General features: G+C 42.6%; 1 protein-coding gene across 1 annotated transcript; it reads left to right on the top strand.

Moving 5' to 3' along the window:
- Positions 1-58: 58 nt before the first annotated feature.
- Positions 59-13415, top strand: LOC107186964 (galanin receptor type 2-like). Its single transcript, XM_015574936.1, has 4 exons — positions 59-151; positions 5006-5181; positions 11977-12625; positions 13004-13415. The coding sequence occupies exons 1-4, from the start codon at positions 108-110 to the stop codon at positions 13413-13415; spliced, it is 1281 nt and encodes a 426-aa protein (XP_015430422.1). The 5' UTR covers positions 59-107.
- The last annotated feature ends 2975 nt before the right edge of the window (positions 13416-16390 follow it).

Raw genomic sequence — 16390 nt, 5'->3', positions numbered from 1 at the left:
AAATGCAAAGCTGGTCAACGGGTAAAGGGAACCGTCACTTTTAACGGTATCCACGACGTTTCCACGCGACCGCCGCAAGGGTAAGCCGTGGGAGTAGAATTGACGAGATGCCCGCCGCAGAAGACGGTACTCTTAACGAAGAAACGTCCATGTAAGTAGACTTGAGCATCCTCGGTTAATTTATTTATACAGGGCTGGATAGAGTCGAGGCTGAAAGGGAGACCCTAACGAGGAAATATCATTTTCTTTCGTCGTCAACGAGGAAAGTAGCGAAATAGCAAATCTGATTTTGAATACCATCCAAACGCCATCATATTGAATATTACCGACAGATGAACAAATATGACCGTAATGACATTCAAAACGTATACCATTGAATATTAATTACCGGGTGGTTGATCCAATAGTATACAATTAATCAAATTAGTCAGGGAGTAATGGATGACGTCGGTGCTATAAATAGAATATTCACGCAAATTCACTTTTCTCAGAATCTCATTCGATAAATTTTCTCTGTACGAAACTTTATCATTCTTGTTTCTGTTTCGCCGTGTTGTATCATCGTTAAAACCATTTGGAACGCATACGATTCGCAGATCTGGCTATGAACACAGGGAATTAGTTTCCAATTGGTCGTCGTATTTGCAGCACACGCGCCCACAAAATGGGAGTATATATTATTTTCACGTAATTTTATTACTTGGGGTGGATGGAACAGTGTGGCTCACGTAAATGTATCGTTTTTCGTGATCCGTAAGCGGATCCCACTGACTAAATAAGTATGTTCCATATCAATAATAAATTTTGATGAATATTCCACGAATTTTATATTTATCCGGGAGGATTTATTTGTCGACGCGAAAAACACATCTGGGCAACGGTTTTGCTGTTCAGATTAAAAGATTCAGTTCCGCCCCCTCAGGGACAGACGGTTTCTTTTGCGTCCAACGTTCCATCTTCGGGACACGGGATTTCTATTGAAATTACAAAGAGAATTTACGACTTGTTTCGCGAACTCTCGATCGAGAGGAGTACCCATTGTTGAGAGGGAATCCGGTGGAAAAAGTGCACTCCCCGACTGACGAATGATTAAAATGTGATTACTCCCGTTGCTCTCCCTTGTCGAGATAAGGCATCTTTCGATTTTTCATTCGATAAACTCTAATCTCGTTCTAGAGCACTACTACGTAACTCCGAGTATAGGAAAGTTGTAGATCAACGATAAAGAAATTATTTTATTATACGATAAATATTTATACATGACCATAAATAATTATATAAAATATTATGTATATTATTGTGTCATAATAATGTGCCAATCTACGACACCCTCTCGCTATAATCGCCTTTTCATGCTCGTTATAAGCCTACCCTCATCGTAACTCAATTCACATTTATTGAAAACTACGTTCTAAAGTTAGTCTACCCTCAACCTAACTCACTTCAAATTTAGTGAATATTAAGTTCTGAAGGTAACTTGGACCACTCAGTTGATGGTTATATCGAGTTAGTCAATGTGTTTCTTCTTTGGAAACGTGTTTCGTCTATCTCGTTATAACTGCTCCGCAATCCCCACTATATTGATGCATACTAAGTAGGTGAATCTTGCGTCAGTAGGCGGAGCTTGGTCGGTAGGCGGAACGTTCTTTAGTAGGCGGAGCTTGGATAAGTAGTCGGGGCTTACGTCAGTAGGCGGATTTTGCGTCAGTAGGTGGATCTTTCGTTAATAGGCGCAGCTTAGTCAGTAGGCGGAGCTTGCGTCAGTAGGCGGGGTTTGAGTCAGTAGGCGGGGCTTGAGTCAATTCAACCGACCAATGAAGCAATCGCAAAATCGGAACCGCCACTCGCTATAATCGCGTCGTCAGTCGAGACTGATACATCTACAGAGAGGTAGTGATCGATCTGTCAATCAAAAATTGAGATTCCATAGATAAATCTCTATGCATCTTCACTTTTTCGAGATTCTAGTAATTAGTGTCAAGTACCAAAGATTAGGTTACGTATACGACAGAAACGATCAAAGTGGACGTCGAGGGTATCAACATCGAAACAATTTGTGTCTAATAAACTGGAAACTATCCTTTAGCGTGAGCTTACATCGCACGATGAACTTCATACGTGACAGATAAATCGATAATCGATCGTCAATGATCGTCAGATGACCCAAGAAATTCGTCTGTGTTCGAGCATGTTAATACGGCAATCGATTATCATTCGAGAGTTATCGGTCCGACCTTGGAAATTCGGCGATACCAAACCGCTAGCTTGTTGCTTATATCAGATCGAGGATATTCTGCGCTTGGTATTTTTATCGACAGCATAGGTTTCGTAATCACGATTTAATTTAACCGAACCCGTTTTGCTGACGCGCGAACCGTACGAACGGCGATTAACGTTTTGACGTGTAACGCACGTGAGAAAAAAAGCCGATCGAAAAATTGATCGAAATGAAAAAGTTCTCGGCCAAGTTCCAACGGCCGCAGTTTCGATTAATTAACGAATCCTCTGACTGTCATGCAAATTCGAATTTCTGCGAGGTAATTTCAGCTGGTACGGAAGTTTATTATCTCCGTAAAAGTTTTAGTATTGTCTTTCATTTACCCATAGTTTCTGGAAATGCACAAAACATTGCCCCTTTATTGAACGTATATTACACCAGGCGACGAAAGGAAATCCATAGAAATTCGAAATTTCATCGAAACTTCTAAGAACGGAGCTAAATATCGCCGAAACAGAATTGACAATACACAGTGGATCACTTATCGGTACAGCTAATAGAACGATAAACTTCAAGAAATTACATTTTTCGTTCCAATAACCCAGTAACAAAATTCACGTGATTATCGCAATGGAATGATATTGCTGAGATTCCAGTATACCGGATCGTCGATCGTCACAGATGAACTAACTTGTAGGAGCGATAAGATTATATCAAGGCACTCGCGAAAGCTCGTCGTGACTCCTGTAGGCTGATGGCCCCCGATAACAGCACGAATCACGATCTTATTATGCAATAAACTAGGGTTTCCAATGTACACTCGAAATACAGGTGAAATTCACAAAACTGCCTATTTGAAAGAAATTCAACATTTTATTCAATGTACACTGACATTTGAAAAAAATAAAATCGTCTGAAGATATGGTACAATTAATGAACTATGCAAAACTATATATTTTACTTCTTTATTTATTCTCGAATGACCTTCAGTCGTACGTTAAAGAACGTTGAAATCGGTTAAACATTTGCTATTCTCCTAGGAATAAAAGAGTCTGGTCAATAAATGAGACAAGATACAGTAGACTCGCGATACTTACCCGAATTTGGGGCCCTAGACACGGGCGGTTCTAGGAAACGGGTAATTATGGAGAGCCAATAGTAAAGGATCTCCTCAAAGCTCGATCGACAGACAATAATTGGCTATAGAAGTCAATGTCCTAGGGAAGACGTGAGCACGCAGTATTCCTACTGATATTTATCCAGCAGGCAATTATCGGGAGTCTACTGTATTCCAAAATTGCTAACCGTCTGAAATAAATATCGTTCAGGGAATATTGAAGCTCGATGGACAATGTTTTACTCTACCATGAGGTAACAAAAGTTCCCCTACTAATTTCTAATTATTTATTAAAATTTTTATGTTACATAACGGGTGTCCTAATACTTCCAGAACGGTTGTGTGTAATATAGCCGTGCTAAGGCGCGTTAAAAACGATGGAGGGTCGTTCACAATGGTCCAAGTAGATTGTAAATCGCAACCTATTGTTCAGAATTAAGAGCATAAACGGACAAACGCAAATCATTGTGATACATCGTGCGTGTAAGATGGGCCACTCGTGGCCAACCGCTGATTTGAATGTTTCCGAGCGTGATGCCGTACATCGTCCCCACGATTGATGGGCGAAGACGGGGGCTCTCCTTCCCTCTCCGTGCCCGTTCACGCGAGTCGACGATAATTATGCGGTTCAATTGGTCGGAACAGGGATGGCACTCGACTAATTTTTCCAACGAGCCGACCACCAATCGAAACCCGCGCGACGGCACGTTCCTGACCGATGAATTTCAAAGGCAAATGATCTGACGTTCGGAGGTCGTGTAAACCGACTGAAATCGATTTCGTAAGCTTTTCTGTTGTTCTCATAGGAATTCCGTCACGCTTTGTGTATAGTCGGCTGAATCGATATCCTGGAGGTCCTGTGACAAAGATCGGGAAAAAAGCTGACCCGGTGCAGCGTTGACTGTATTGTAATATTTTAAATAATTTAAATTGTAAAGTTGAAGCGTTCCTTCTGTATAAGTTCATTAGTCGGGCCAGGTGAAGCTTATAGACCTTGACACGACTAATTCAACGTATCCTCTGTATACAATCGGCCATATTGGTTACATCCATGATCAATGACCTGATCAATATTGACTAATCGTCATGGGTCCTCAATTGAAACTAGTAGCTGCCCCGAAGGACTCTGATATTCGCGAAGTTGCGACGCCCTATCTGTCCCGATGGTTCCCCGTAACCGTGGGATTACATCAAAGAAAAAAATCGAGAACGCATCACCGTATGCAGAAAACGAAGAGAAAAAAATAGAAGGAATGGACGTCGACCATATTAGCGGAGAGATTATGCGGAGGGCAACGAAGCATCCCCCCCCCCCCCCCCCCCTCCCCTTCTCCAAATCTGTTTGATTCAACTTCGATGGTCGTCCCTGGACGCAGAATGATCGAATGGAAAGGGAACAAAACTGAATATTCACCGATCGGAAATTCTATTCGATCGTAATCTAATTAGAGAAATTGTAATTAACGATTAACTGTCGTTCTTTGAAAGTATGTGTACATGGTTATTCCATGGGAATTCGGACATTTTTTGGAGTATGTTGTAACTTGGATATAGTATAACTAATATCTGGGAATGTGCGCGAAAAAGTTTCTGAAAGACTCGATATTTTCACGAGTTAGGAGGAAGTTCGAGAAAGAACGTGGTAAAGTAAAGTTCTCGATTTGTTTCAGAATGATCGAGCACCGCGACGCGATCCTCTACCAGATCCGCGACAACGAGACCGCCATACGGAACGAAAGTCTCTTGCAGAACGTGTCCGTGATCGAGGATTATATTTTCGACAGAACAGACGTGAAAGTGATCTTCATCACCCTCTACACCATCGTCTTTATCTGCTGCTTCTTCGGTGAGTCGATATTAAAGATACAGACTAGTCTCGATTATTGTCCCGAACTCGAGTACGTACTGGGACAATAATCGTATAGGGAGAAACGTTTCAGACCCTCGTATATTGGTTTTTTGTCCGAAGCCCGAGCCTCGGCAAGAAAATCAGAGGAACAACAAAGTACAGACTCTTCTCGATTATTGTCCCGAACTTGGGTCCGCGTGTTACCGACAGAGCCGTATTAATTGCGCCCACCTGCTTTATCGACCGATCAGCTGCGCCATGAATCTGTGCCTGAAAGCATCCGTAACCTATTCGTCTTTCTCAATTTTGTTCAAAAATGTTCAATACGCTTATTTACAATGATAGCAATTATTCTCGTTATACACACGGATCTTTCAATTTTTAGATTCTTTCTTCTTCTTTTCCTAACTTCTTCCCTCTTTTCCTCCTTGTTTATAATTGCACACGCGTAGATTTTTCTATCAGCATCGTGCAAATACAACAATAACGATAACAATTATTCCGTAACAAACAATGGAACCTATTGTGTCAATAAACAGCGAATTTTTACTCTCTCTATCGGACATTCGAATAATCAAAGTAAACAAAACGACTTCGGCAAAGCTTACGGAATTTTCAACCCGATCATATTGTCCCGATCAGCTCCGCGATAACACGAATAAACATCGGTTTCCAAAAAGAAAAAATCGGTGTATAAACCCGTAAAAAATTGTTCCCAATCGTGTTTCAATCTACACGTCATGTACACGCAACCCGCGTGTTCTCGTTTGTTTCGAATTTCGTGCCCGATACGACACAATTGTTCCGTCGTCACGAGATTGCATTTTTTTCCTCTGTTCTCCCACGTGTAAACTTTTGCGTTCGTTTCTCGGAATTGTTTGTCCGTCCCTTGCGTATCCGGCGAACGTTTGCATCTCTTTGAAAAAAAATCGAGAAAAGAAAAAAGAAATGAAATGAATAGAAGTACCAACGTTGAGTGTATATTAAATGAAATTCTATAGTGTTGTACATTTAAACATTGTTTTCTTGTTAAATTTATTTAAGATCTAACTAGAAGGTATCTAGGTATTTAACTAGAATTCAACGCAAAATTCGAAAGAAAATGCAAATTTTATGGTTTCAGTAATTAATGTAAAACGCAAAAATTTGTCATTTTTACGGATTTGCTTGTATTACTCTAGTGTTTAATAAGCAACGTGCAGAGGATCAGGACGGTTCATTGATGCCACCGGAGGCAATAAAATACCGCCGCCTGTGCTGTTTTGAATGCAGGGGGATGTATTAGTGCAAGCAAAATACAAGCGATAAAGCGTTCCTCGACGTCCCTGGAAAATTGTCTTGTAGATTAAATTTCGCCTCTCGTGGCGAACGTGCGCGACGGGCCTGTATGAAAATTCAATTAGAACGTCGATCGAGAGGGGCGCACGATCCCGCGGATACACGTTCGTGAACAATCGGAGTGAAACGAACAGAGTTGAACCACTACTAAATCTGACTGGTATCAGGAATTGCATAGGATTATGCAAATTTTGAACAGAATTTTCGTATTGTCGGAATATGGATGGAAAAACAGCTATGTCATTGATTATGATTAATACCTTGTGTTGTGAATTATTATAGGTTATCTTTGAGACCTTATAGTATACATAATTATATGTTATGTTAAACACCTTGTGTTATATTTTATTATGGGTAATGTTGAACAGTTTGTTTATCATTATAGGTTATGTTGAACGGTTTGTGTTATATATCATTATAGGTTATGTTTTACACCGTAAGACATTATGGATTCAAGTAGGAATAATGAATAATAACGATCTGAGGTGATTTAATAATGTATTAACACACTCTTGGCTGTAGTTCGTTGGATCGTAGGGACCCATTAATCCCCCCTGCTGCGTTGGGTGTTGCGTTAAGTACATAATAAAGGGTTCTAATTAATTGATCCAGAAGCTCTTAACACGGTGGAACGTCGATTTATTCACTACCACGGTGGTAACGGTAACTTTGCCTACGACCTAAGAAAACGTTCGCGGGAACGAAGTCCATTCGTTAAAACTTTCTAAGGACTAAAGGAATTTTATGTAAATGGATAAGTTTCGCGACGGGGGAAGCGGGGTAATTAAGGGATGAGATAAATGAGAATGGATAGAGAGGGGGAAGAGAAAAATGGATCAGGAAGAGACGATTAACACAATGCAGAAGCGGAAGCAAAGATCGAATTAGATAGAGGAACAGTGGGGATGGAATCGGAAGCAAAATTGAAAAATCGAGTAGGAAAGTATTAAAGGTATAATGGAAGACAATTCGATGAATAGAATCTTGTATAAAAAATATCATCTACTGAATTCAACCTTGCAGTTGTCAAACAGAGCGACTTGATACAAGTGGAAAGAGTCTCTCAGAGTGCAAGGGGAAACTCAGCCCAAAGTGGGAAGGGCTTAACTGCTACGTCCATAGCAAACAAAAAAGAATGGACCCCAATGTAGTCAGACAAGTAGAATAGATGAACCTTTAGTCATATAAGTAGAATAGACCAACGTGTGGTCATCCAAGTAGAATAAAACCAACGTCTTGTCATATAAGTAGATATACCAACGCATAGTCAGACAAGTAGAATATACCCTCATCGGATGACAGAAGTAGAATAGAGCAACCTTTAGCCATATAAGTAGAATAGACTCAGGTGTGGTTATAGAAGTAGAACAGTTCCTTGGAAAGTAAGACAAGTAGCACAGATCAGAACGCAATCAGACAAGTACAATCTATCCGTAGACTTGGTCGGCCAATCGATACAAAATTTTCCTACGTACAAAAACCCGCGTCTAGAATCCAATTTCCGAGTTCATCATCCTGAATACACCGCATCAATTCGACAAAAACTTTTTCCCCCCAGCCAAGAACTTCATCCAACGGACGAAGGTGTGTGTGTATCAAACGAAATAATTAAACCAGCTTCGATTCACAATGCCTCGGAAATCGAGGGAAACTCCGTGCCGTCTCGCGGGCCAAGAAATTAAATTTCCATTCGTTTAACATTTACAATCACAGGCGCCTCGTCGAAGGTTGCGACAAAGTTTTACCCGCGAAACGCGTGAAGTTTGACGCGACGTTGGTGGGCGGGGCTCGGTTTCCGTCGACTTTCGTTTTAATCTCTCTAATCGTAATATAACTGTGCCAAGGAGCCTCGATCCGCGACCAAAATTCATTAAACCTCCGGGCGCGACACCAGAACAAAAGCATAAAATACGAAGGGCGGGGCTGGGAGCGCGCCACTCCCCCCTCCTCCGCCCTTCCACCACCCACTGCTCCCCCTCCGCCCCCTTCTCCAGTTCATCCGTCTCCCAGCCCCTCGCCACTCCCCCCTCTGCCTTCCCTCCGCCCACCTTCCCCCCCTCCCACCCATTCGAACACGTTTTAATAGAATCCAATTCGACCGCGGATATACCATTCTTGTCGCACTTTAAGCTCTCCCGTCGTCACTCGACGCATTTCCTTCGTCGACCAGTTCTGCCCCACACCACACACCCCCCTTCCCCTTCGAGTCACTGTAATCTCATTTTCCTGAACCGGGTAAAGAGTTTACCCACGTGACGACGAAACCGTCCCCAAATTAAAGTACGGTACCTGTACATATGTAGGTATATAATTCAAGAGAATGGAGGAACGAACAGAATCGTTATACGGGGGGATACGAGACGAAGGATTTTCGTTGAAAATAAGGGACACTGAAATCCTAGTTGGGATTAGGACGGAGACGGCCACAGTAATCTGAGGTTTTAGCGTGTTGTCGATTGGTATGTTGGTTGAACTGTGCGCAGGAACCTTCGGTTTCTTAGGATGACATCGATTCTAAATAGAATTTGCTCGGGTTTTATTAGCAGCCATTTTCGGTGATATTGTGTCTCATTACTGTTCTGTGGCTGTACCGTCGAATGTACGGAATTGAAATGGATTTGGGAGGCGGGGCGAATTGTGACTCCGCCCACGTGAGTGGTGTCATTAGACCTGGTGGTTGACCATTGGTCGAGGTTACTCCTCCCACACGGAAATTTTCATTTCGTGCTACTGTTCGAGTAATTATTACGTAGATTGAGGTTGGGTGACATTCAGATGGGATTAGGGAAATTGAATATTTTTTGCCTAGATAGAAAGAAACTTAAATGGGAATAGTTCTGACCTAAAGACTGTACAAAGACTCACCCATCAGCTTGAGTGAAAATTGTTGTAGCTCTCCACATTTGTAACTGGTCGTGAAAAATTGTAACTAGTATTATGATCACAGTAGATTCATTTTAATTGGGAATTCTGTTATACAATAAGGCTCTGCAGTGTTCTGTTCTGAACTTAGAAATACGTTCCTTGAATATATATTGTAAATCAATAAAATAATCGAACGAAATCAGTGCATGACAGGATAGTGGGCGGTACCGTTCCGCCACCAGGGGGACTTGCCCCGCCCACTACGAAATGTTGTAGATAATTGAAAGATTCTTGGTATGTACATATGATTTTTATGTTTACCACTGAACAAATCTTAACATGGGTCACAACCGACCCAATGGTCGATATGTATGTATAGTACTCCAGAAAAGTGCATAAAATTTGGAAGAATTTCTCATGGTTCACGTACACACGTCAGGCAAAACGTGCAGCTACTTTTCTTTAAAGTTTCGTCGTACGATCGGTAGTTCGAGTGGAACGCGTACGAACTCTTGATTATCGGTATTCAAGACTGCGAAGGCGTTCGGATTCGACCTTGTAAAAAAAGTTGCACCGTCGGATAAACGGGAAAAGAAGACGTGCGAAACGGTGACTTAACTTATGGAAATCCAGTAAAACGCGTCGACTAGGAAAATTCCGACGGATACGCGCATGTTACCTGTCCATATACAGGGTGATCCAAAATCGAACGATCGAATATCACTGACAAAATTATACGAAAAAATAGATTGATTCACCAAAAAGTTCGAACAGGACCATGAGTTGAAGTTCGATATTTTTATGTAACGACTTCATCATTATTATTATTCGTACATGCATACTGGGTGTACCAATAAGTAATCCACTATCTCTTCACAAAATCAAACTTCATTTCTATTTAGGTCAACGATCCATACAATTGCATTTATGTTCATAATAATGGTTTTAAATTATCTGATTACAAAACAAGAATTAAACATTAATTTCCAGTGTTATAAACAATTTTGCGACCAGTTCTGTTTACAAATGTCCCCCGATCCAAGTGTGTAGGTTCACTATGTTATTTTAGTTTGATCATATGTTACGTTTTTTACACCCTCTATATTTGGTCGCGTGTGTGTGGCCACAATCCGTGCGTTGACGGTGAAAGAAAAGTGCATAAGAGGAATCCCGTCGATGAAATACGATCCCGACTATATACCGTGTTTTGCTCGCGTGGAAAAAGGAATCGCTCGAAGCCGGTTCTTGGAATATATCCAGAACATCGATTCGTCGGGAAACACGCAAATGCAGCGTACCTCGACGACAGTTTTAAACGCGCCGATACACGTTCTGCATGTGTCGTCGATTATATTCATACACGTATTCGTCTCTGGCATGGAACATCGACGTTGCGTCACTTCCCGGCGACGGTATTTTAAAAGGATTCTCGTCCTTTATGTAGGACAATTTAGGGAAATTGGCATAATAAATCTGTGTTTTATATAAAATAATATTTGTAAAAAATATCCGAGGGAGTTAACGTGACCAGAAGCAGTCAGAAAGGGGGCTAAATATGGTCCACATTGACCGAAGGAGGTTAGGAACAATAGGTCACGTGACACCAAAAATGGTAAATAGGATGTCAATAATGGTCTAAGATGTTCATGGAGAATAAAAAATATCTAGAGAGTAGCCAATATGGCTAAAAATGACAGAAATGGATCTAAATATAGTCCAAACTAATCAAAGGAAATTATGAAGCGAAGGTCACGTGACGGATCCCTAACCTTTCAGCATCTTTTTAAGGGTTACCAATTTACTGGGGCTTCCATTAGAGCATCGCTAAAAAACGTGGGAACACAAGACGCTTTCCCGTTAATATTCTCTTCTACTTAAACTCCATGCGCATCTGCTTCCTCTAATTAAGGTAATCTGTACAGGATCTATCCGAGTAGAACATGCAAATGTTTAATTATTTCGAAGTGAGCCTCCGTAATTAGGATGACTAGTCTCACCCACTTTGATGAACTTCGGGTAGCCTACGAAAGTAGTTCTATCCACTATGAAGTAGCAAACTTTAGGTAGTCTAGAAGACCATATATTTGGGATAATTAGTAAATTTGTATAGGATTGTTTTTAGAATCTTTTAAGATCTTTTAGGATCTTTTAGAACCTTTTGTGATCTTTTGGGAATAGTAGATAAATTCATCACTGATCGACTCGATCGACAAAGTTCTACATAGGAATCGATTCATCGTTCCCTCGACAAGATCGGAAAGTCCTGAGACTCCCTGAAGAGGATCCTGGACCCTCTCTCGAAAGAAAATCACTAAGTATTCCAGAGCTAGTCCATTCCAACGCGTCGTCCATACACCCGCAAAACGATCGATAAAACCAAATGGTCAGGTTTCAAGGGAATTCCGTCGTGGGACACATAGGAACGCTAAACTTTTCTCAGCGACAGCCAGCTTTAGGACAGCCAACCGCTTCCAGTTTCGCGCAAAAAGGATCGACGCGATTTCAGTTGAAACTGGACACGCCACAATCCTCCAGAAATCACACAAAAAGAACATCATAACAACACATAAACCTCGATGATTGTTTCAGGAAATCTAATGGTAATCTTCGTGGTGAGCTTCTCTAGACGTCTGCGCGGCATCACCAACTTCTTCCTGGCGAACCTAGCTGTGGCGGACCTGTGTGTGGCGGTCTTCTGCGTCTATCAGACCCTGACCAACTACCTGACCAGCTGGCAGCTGGGCAACTTCCTCTGCAAGGTTTACATGTTCGTCCAGGCCCTATCCTACACGGCCAGTGTCTTGATCCTGGTGTTGGTTTGCGTCGAACGGTATCTGGCGATCGTCTATCCGATAAAATGCAGATCAGTTCTGACCAGAGGTCGTCTGAGGCTGGTGGTCGGCCTGGTCTGGCTGATGGCCGCCGTATATGCCTCTCCAAGATTCTTCTACGTCGAGACATTTAGCAACCGACTGATCACAGGGGACGTGGACATCATCTGCATGGCGAATATCAAGAAACACAACAACAAAGTCCTGGACGCTGTGAACCTGATCTTCCTCTACCTCGTCCCACTGGCTCTGATGACCTGTCTCTACTCGAGGATCGCTGTTGGCCTGTGGAGGAGCGGCGCCGCCCTGGCTGCACCTGGTCTGATGCCCAGGGCCACAAATGGTAGGACACATCACGTCCATGGGTCCAGTAGAAACGTCCTGAAAGCCAGACGGGGCGTCATCAGGTACTGTATACCAGACAATTTATTCAAATCTCTACCTTGTTTTAAATACTCAACAATTACGTTCTAATAGTTAGGCATGATGGACTTTTTGCTCGTAATTTGATCCCTTAATAAGGTACTAAACGGAATGCTCGACTGAGCAAACGGTCATTGTCGTTCAGCTCGAGCACCAGTACATCTACAATCCTTACCTAAAAGTCGTTAGATTCATTACCACGCAAATTATCAACAGAGATACCAGAAACGTGTACCAACAGCTTAGATCCCCCCAAGTTGCTAACAAGTATTTGCCCAGCTATATTTGCTACCCTCTGCTGGGCAAATACATATAAATCGTCGACTTAACTACGTCGAGGCTTCCCTTTGATCGATTTCCAGGATGTTGATAGCGGTGGTGATGATGTTTGCGGTCTGCAACCTGCCACAGCAGGCGAGGATCGTCTGGAGGCACTGGGACTCGAACTACGACAGGACCTCGGACTTCAGCACTATGCTCACCCTGTCCACGTTCCTGATCTCGTACACCAACTCCTGTCTGAACCCATTGCTGTACGCCTTCCTGTCCCGTAACTTCCAGAAAGGGATCAAGGAGCTTCTGTTCTGCGGGGGATCGAGTGGACGAAGGGTCAGCCTGGCGATGGGCTGCACCAGGGAAACTCAGACCCGTCACGAAAACGGTCTGAACGCGAACCATCCGCACAGCTCGATAACCAGGCTCAACTCCATTCGAGAAAGTCCGAGAGGAGGCAGGTCGATCGCTAGACAGTCCATCTGCGAGAAGATCCTTTGATCCGACCTGACGGTTGAGAGGTGTCGACCAGATGTTTCGGGGATAGAGTCTTGCGCTGAAACGGAGATAACGTAGTTCAGTCAGTGAAAACGATGAATTGGTGACAGAGAAATCAGTTCCACTGTGTTTTTGGGCATCATTGGGGCCTTTCAGTTTCTTTCTGTGAATAGTTTTGAAGACAATTGTCATGACATTGCCTGGTACTGAATTGGAGATTCTTAATGAGTGCACTTTGTTTCTGTGCCTAACTTAAAAACTATCGTCATAATATTACATGAAATTGAATTGGATGTTCTTGAGGAGGCGTCACTTGTCCAGCGGTGGCACTGTGAACTACCAACATGGCGGCCATATTGAAAACTATAGACCTCTAAAACTGTTCCTAAGTGATTATTCCATTGAACATTCTTGCATGCCATTTTATCACCAGTATAGATGACGTTCTTATATGAGACACCGTGTATATAGACCCAGATTTGTACCGCAGAATACAAGCTCTGAAGACTTCTCTGGCTGTTTATGCAATTTGGCGAGAATCTAGACGGTAATTCTCGGGTGTTGAGTCCCCGATGACAAGGGACTCCCATTAATATCGCTCTGTGCGGACATTTGGCACCGGTACAAATAACTTCGCCACGGAACTACCCCTTTTTTGGATGATACTGGTGCTGGCGTTAGCTGGAAAAGAAGGATCGCGAAGGTAATACGTTCTAACCCCTCCCCCTATTGTTCCAGAGCGCAAACGGCGTCGCATTACTCCACGGTGACATGGTACCGGAAGTATTTATTGCGAGGCTCGTATTCAGTGATACGGGAAATCTCGCTCCGACAACGGATCACATACAAGAGCGGTATCGAAGAGTATCGCGGACATTTGTTAGATAAAATGACCTTGTCTTCGTTCAAATGCATCCGCATTTTCGTGAACTTTTACGGTAACCTATAGTCCTTAAGTAGCCACAATTCTGTCAAAATCTTCTGAAGATCTGGAAATGTAAAAAAAAATTTGAATTTTTAAATTATTTATTGGAGTACAGGCCCACCCTCGTATAATACGATTTCACTCTGACACAGCAGATTTATATAAAATAGTTTAAAAATCATTAGTTTAATAATACATCATCTTATTTGGCTAGAACTCATGTCAAAATAATTACAGGTTAGTTTATTGGAACCTAGCAAATGATTTCTCTTTGGATTAATTCATTATTGGTTTCGCAGAAAATCTAAATTTTTCTCAACCTAACCCTACTTTTTGTTTCTATTGTACATATTAGTTCTCGGATTCGTATAACACGAATTCCTAAAAAACGGTAATTTTTCGGAACCTAACCCTACGTTCTGTATCTATAGGACATCCTAGTTCTCAGTTTCGTATAATATTAATTCCAATAAAATAGTCATTTTTATGAATCTAGCCATCGCGTTATACGAGAGTTGCCAGTACTGGGTTTTCGAAAAATATAAATTTCATAACTGATCGCGAGTTCAAACTGGCTCACGGAATTAACCGGAAACGAGTGAGGGTAATACCTGCAACGTTCGCCCCGGACGGTGCACGCAACGTTGCCCCTGATTGGAGCGTTTAACAGGCGCGTGGATCAAACGGCAATCCCGATACTCGCGGAACAACATCGTCCGCGGGAATCGCTTTGTTACCGTTGCCCTCCCCGCGGAACACAGCTGCACTTTAACGAGAATATCGTTCCCCGTCCTCTTTCCGCTACGATCGGCACCGTTTTGCCAGAAATCGATGTCGATCCCAATGGCCGTTCACAATTGGGGATACTCCATCGACGCAAATGCCCAATCCTCCGCAAACGACCGTTATGAGTCTTGCAAGGCGTGTTAGTTCCCTGGTGTGCAGCAATTTGTACTCTCCACTGGCCGACATTTTCTGTGATTTAGATGCTAATTTCGGCGCGTTAATTTACGAAGGTCGCCTGTTCAGCATCGATTCTCCCAAATATTTATTTATGCCACCAATTGAAATGCCTTTCTGACACACGAAACGACCTAACTAAAATGGATGGATCGCCAATGACTCAGTCATAGGTACTCGAGAGATTAACCAAAACGAAAATTATGATTACAGGTAAAATCACATACTTCTGTCATATTCCTGCACTGATCTCCAAGTCCCCATATCGGCCATACCCAGCCATAGGTGCTCAAAGGTTAACCAGAACGAACAAATATGATTTCACGTGAAATAAGACATTGTTACCGTATTCCTAACCTCCAATACCGGGAGCAGTTATACAGTACTCACGGCCCCTGACGCACGGCAACCCTTTCGGCCCTGACGCACGGCAACCGTTTCAACTCCTTGATGCACGCAACCTGTTCGACCCCTGACGCACGGCAAGCGGTTCGACGCCGCGGACGCGTTATCGCTCCGTAATATTTTGTACCGTTTTCGTCAGCCAATTAATTTGCCGGGGGATACCCGAGCCTCGTCGTCGGTCCGGCAAACGGGCCGAGATAGTAGTTGACAGCGAATTGATAACACGGCCAACAAAGCGCGAGAAGTTGTTCCCGTTGACGTTGCACGAGGCTGGCGTGCACACAGAGACACACGTTCCGGTGAATTAAATTAAATAACGAGCCGATACGTATTTATCAACGCGGAGGGCGGTTGGATCGTGGAGTCCATTCACGACCACTCAAACGCCGCGTCATTAAACGTTATATTAATATTCGATTTGTTAATATTAATAGCATTGGAAATGTGCTGTTTTACAGTGATCGTTGGGATTTGGTCGGTACACACCGCGTCAGAAATATCTACGAACACGGTGGAGGTCTATTATCCGAACTAGTAGGGAGACAAATTAATTCCGACAAACGATTTTCTGAGTATTTGATCTAGGAGATCCACAATTTGGCCGGGTCACCGATGACTGTGGTTTCCAGGATTAAATTCTTCCTCTATGATCGACACAGATCCAAAAAGTACCCTGTGTAACATCATT

The sequence above is a fragment of the Dufourea novaeangliae genome, unplaced genomic scaffold (assembly GCF_001272555.1).
Source record: "Dufourea novaeangliae isolate 0120121106 unplaced genomic scaffold, ASM127255v1 scaffold96, whole genome shotgun sequence".
Classification (NCBI taxonomy): Eukaryota; Metazoa; Arthropoda; class Insecta; order Hymenoptera; family Halictidae; genus Dufourea; species Dufourea novaeangliae.
This window is presented reverse-complemented; position numbering and strand designations above follow the sequence as displayed.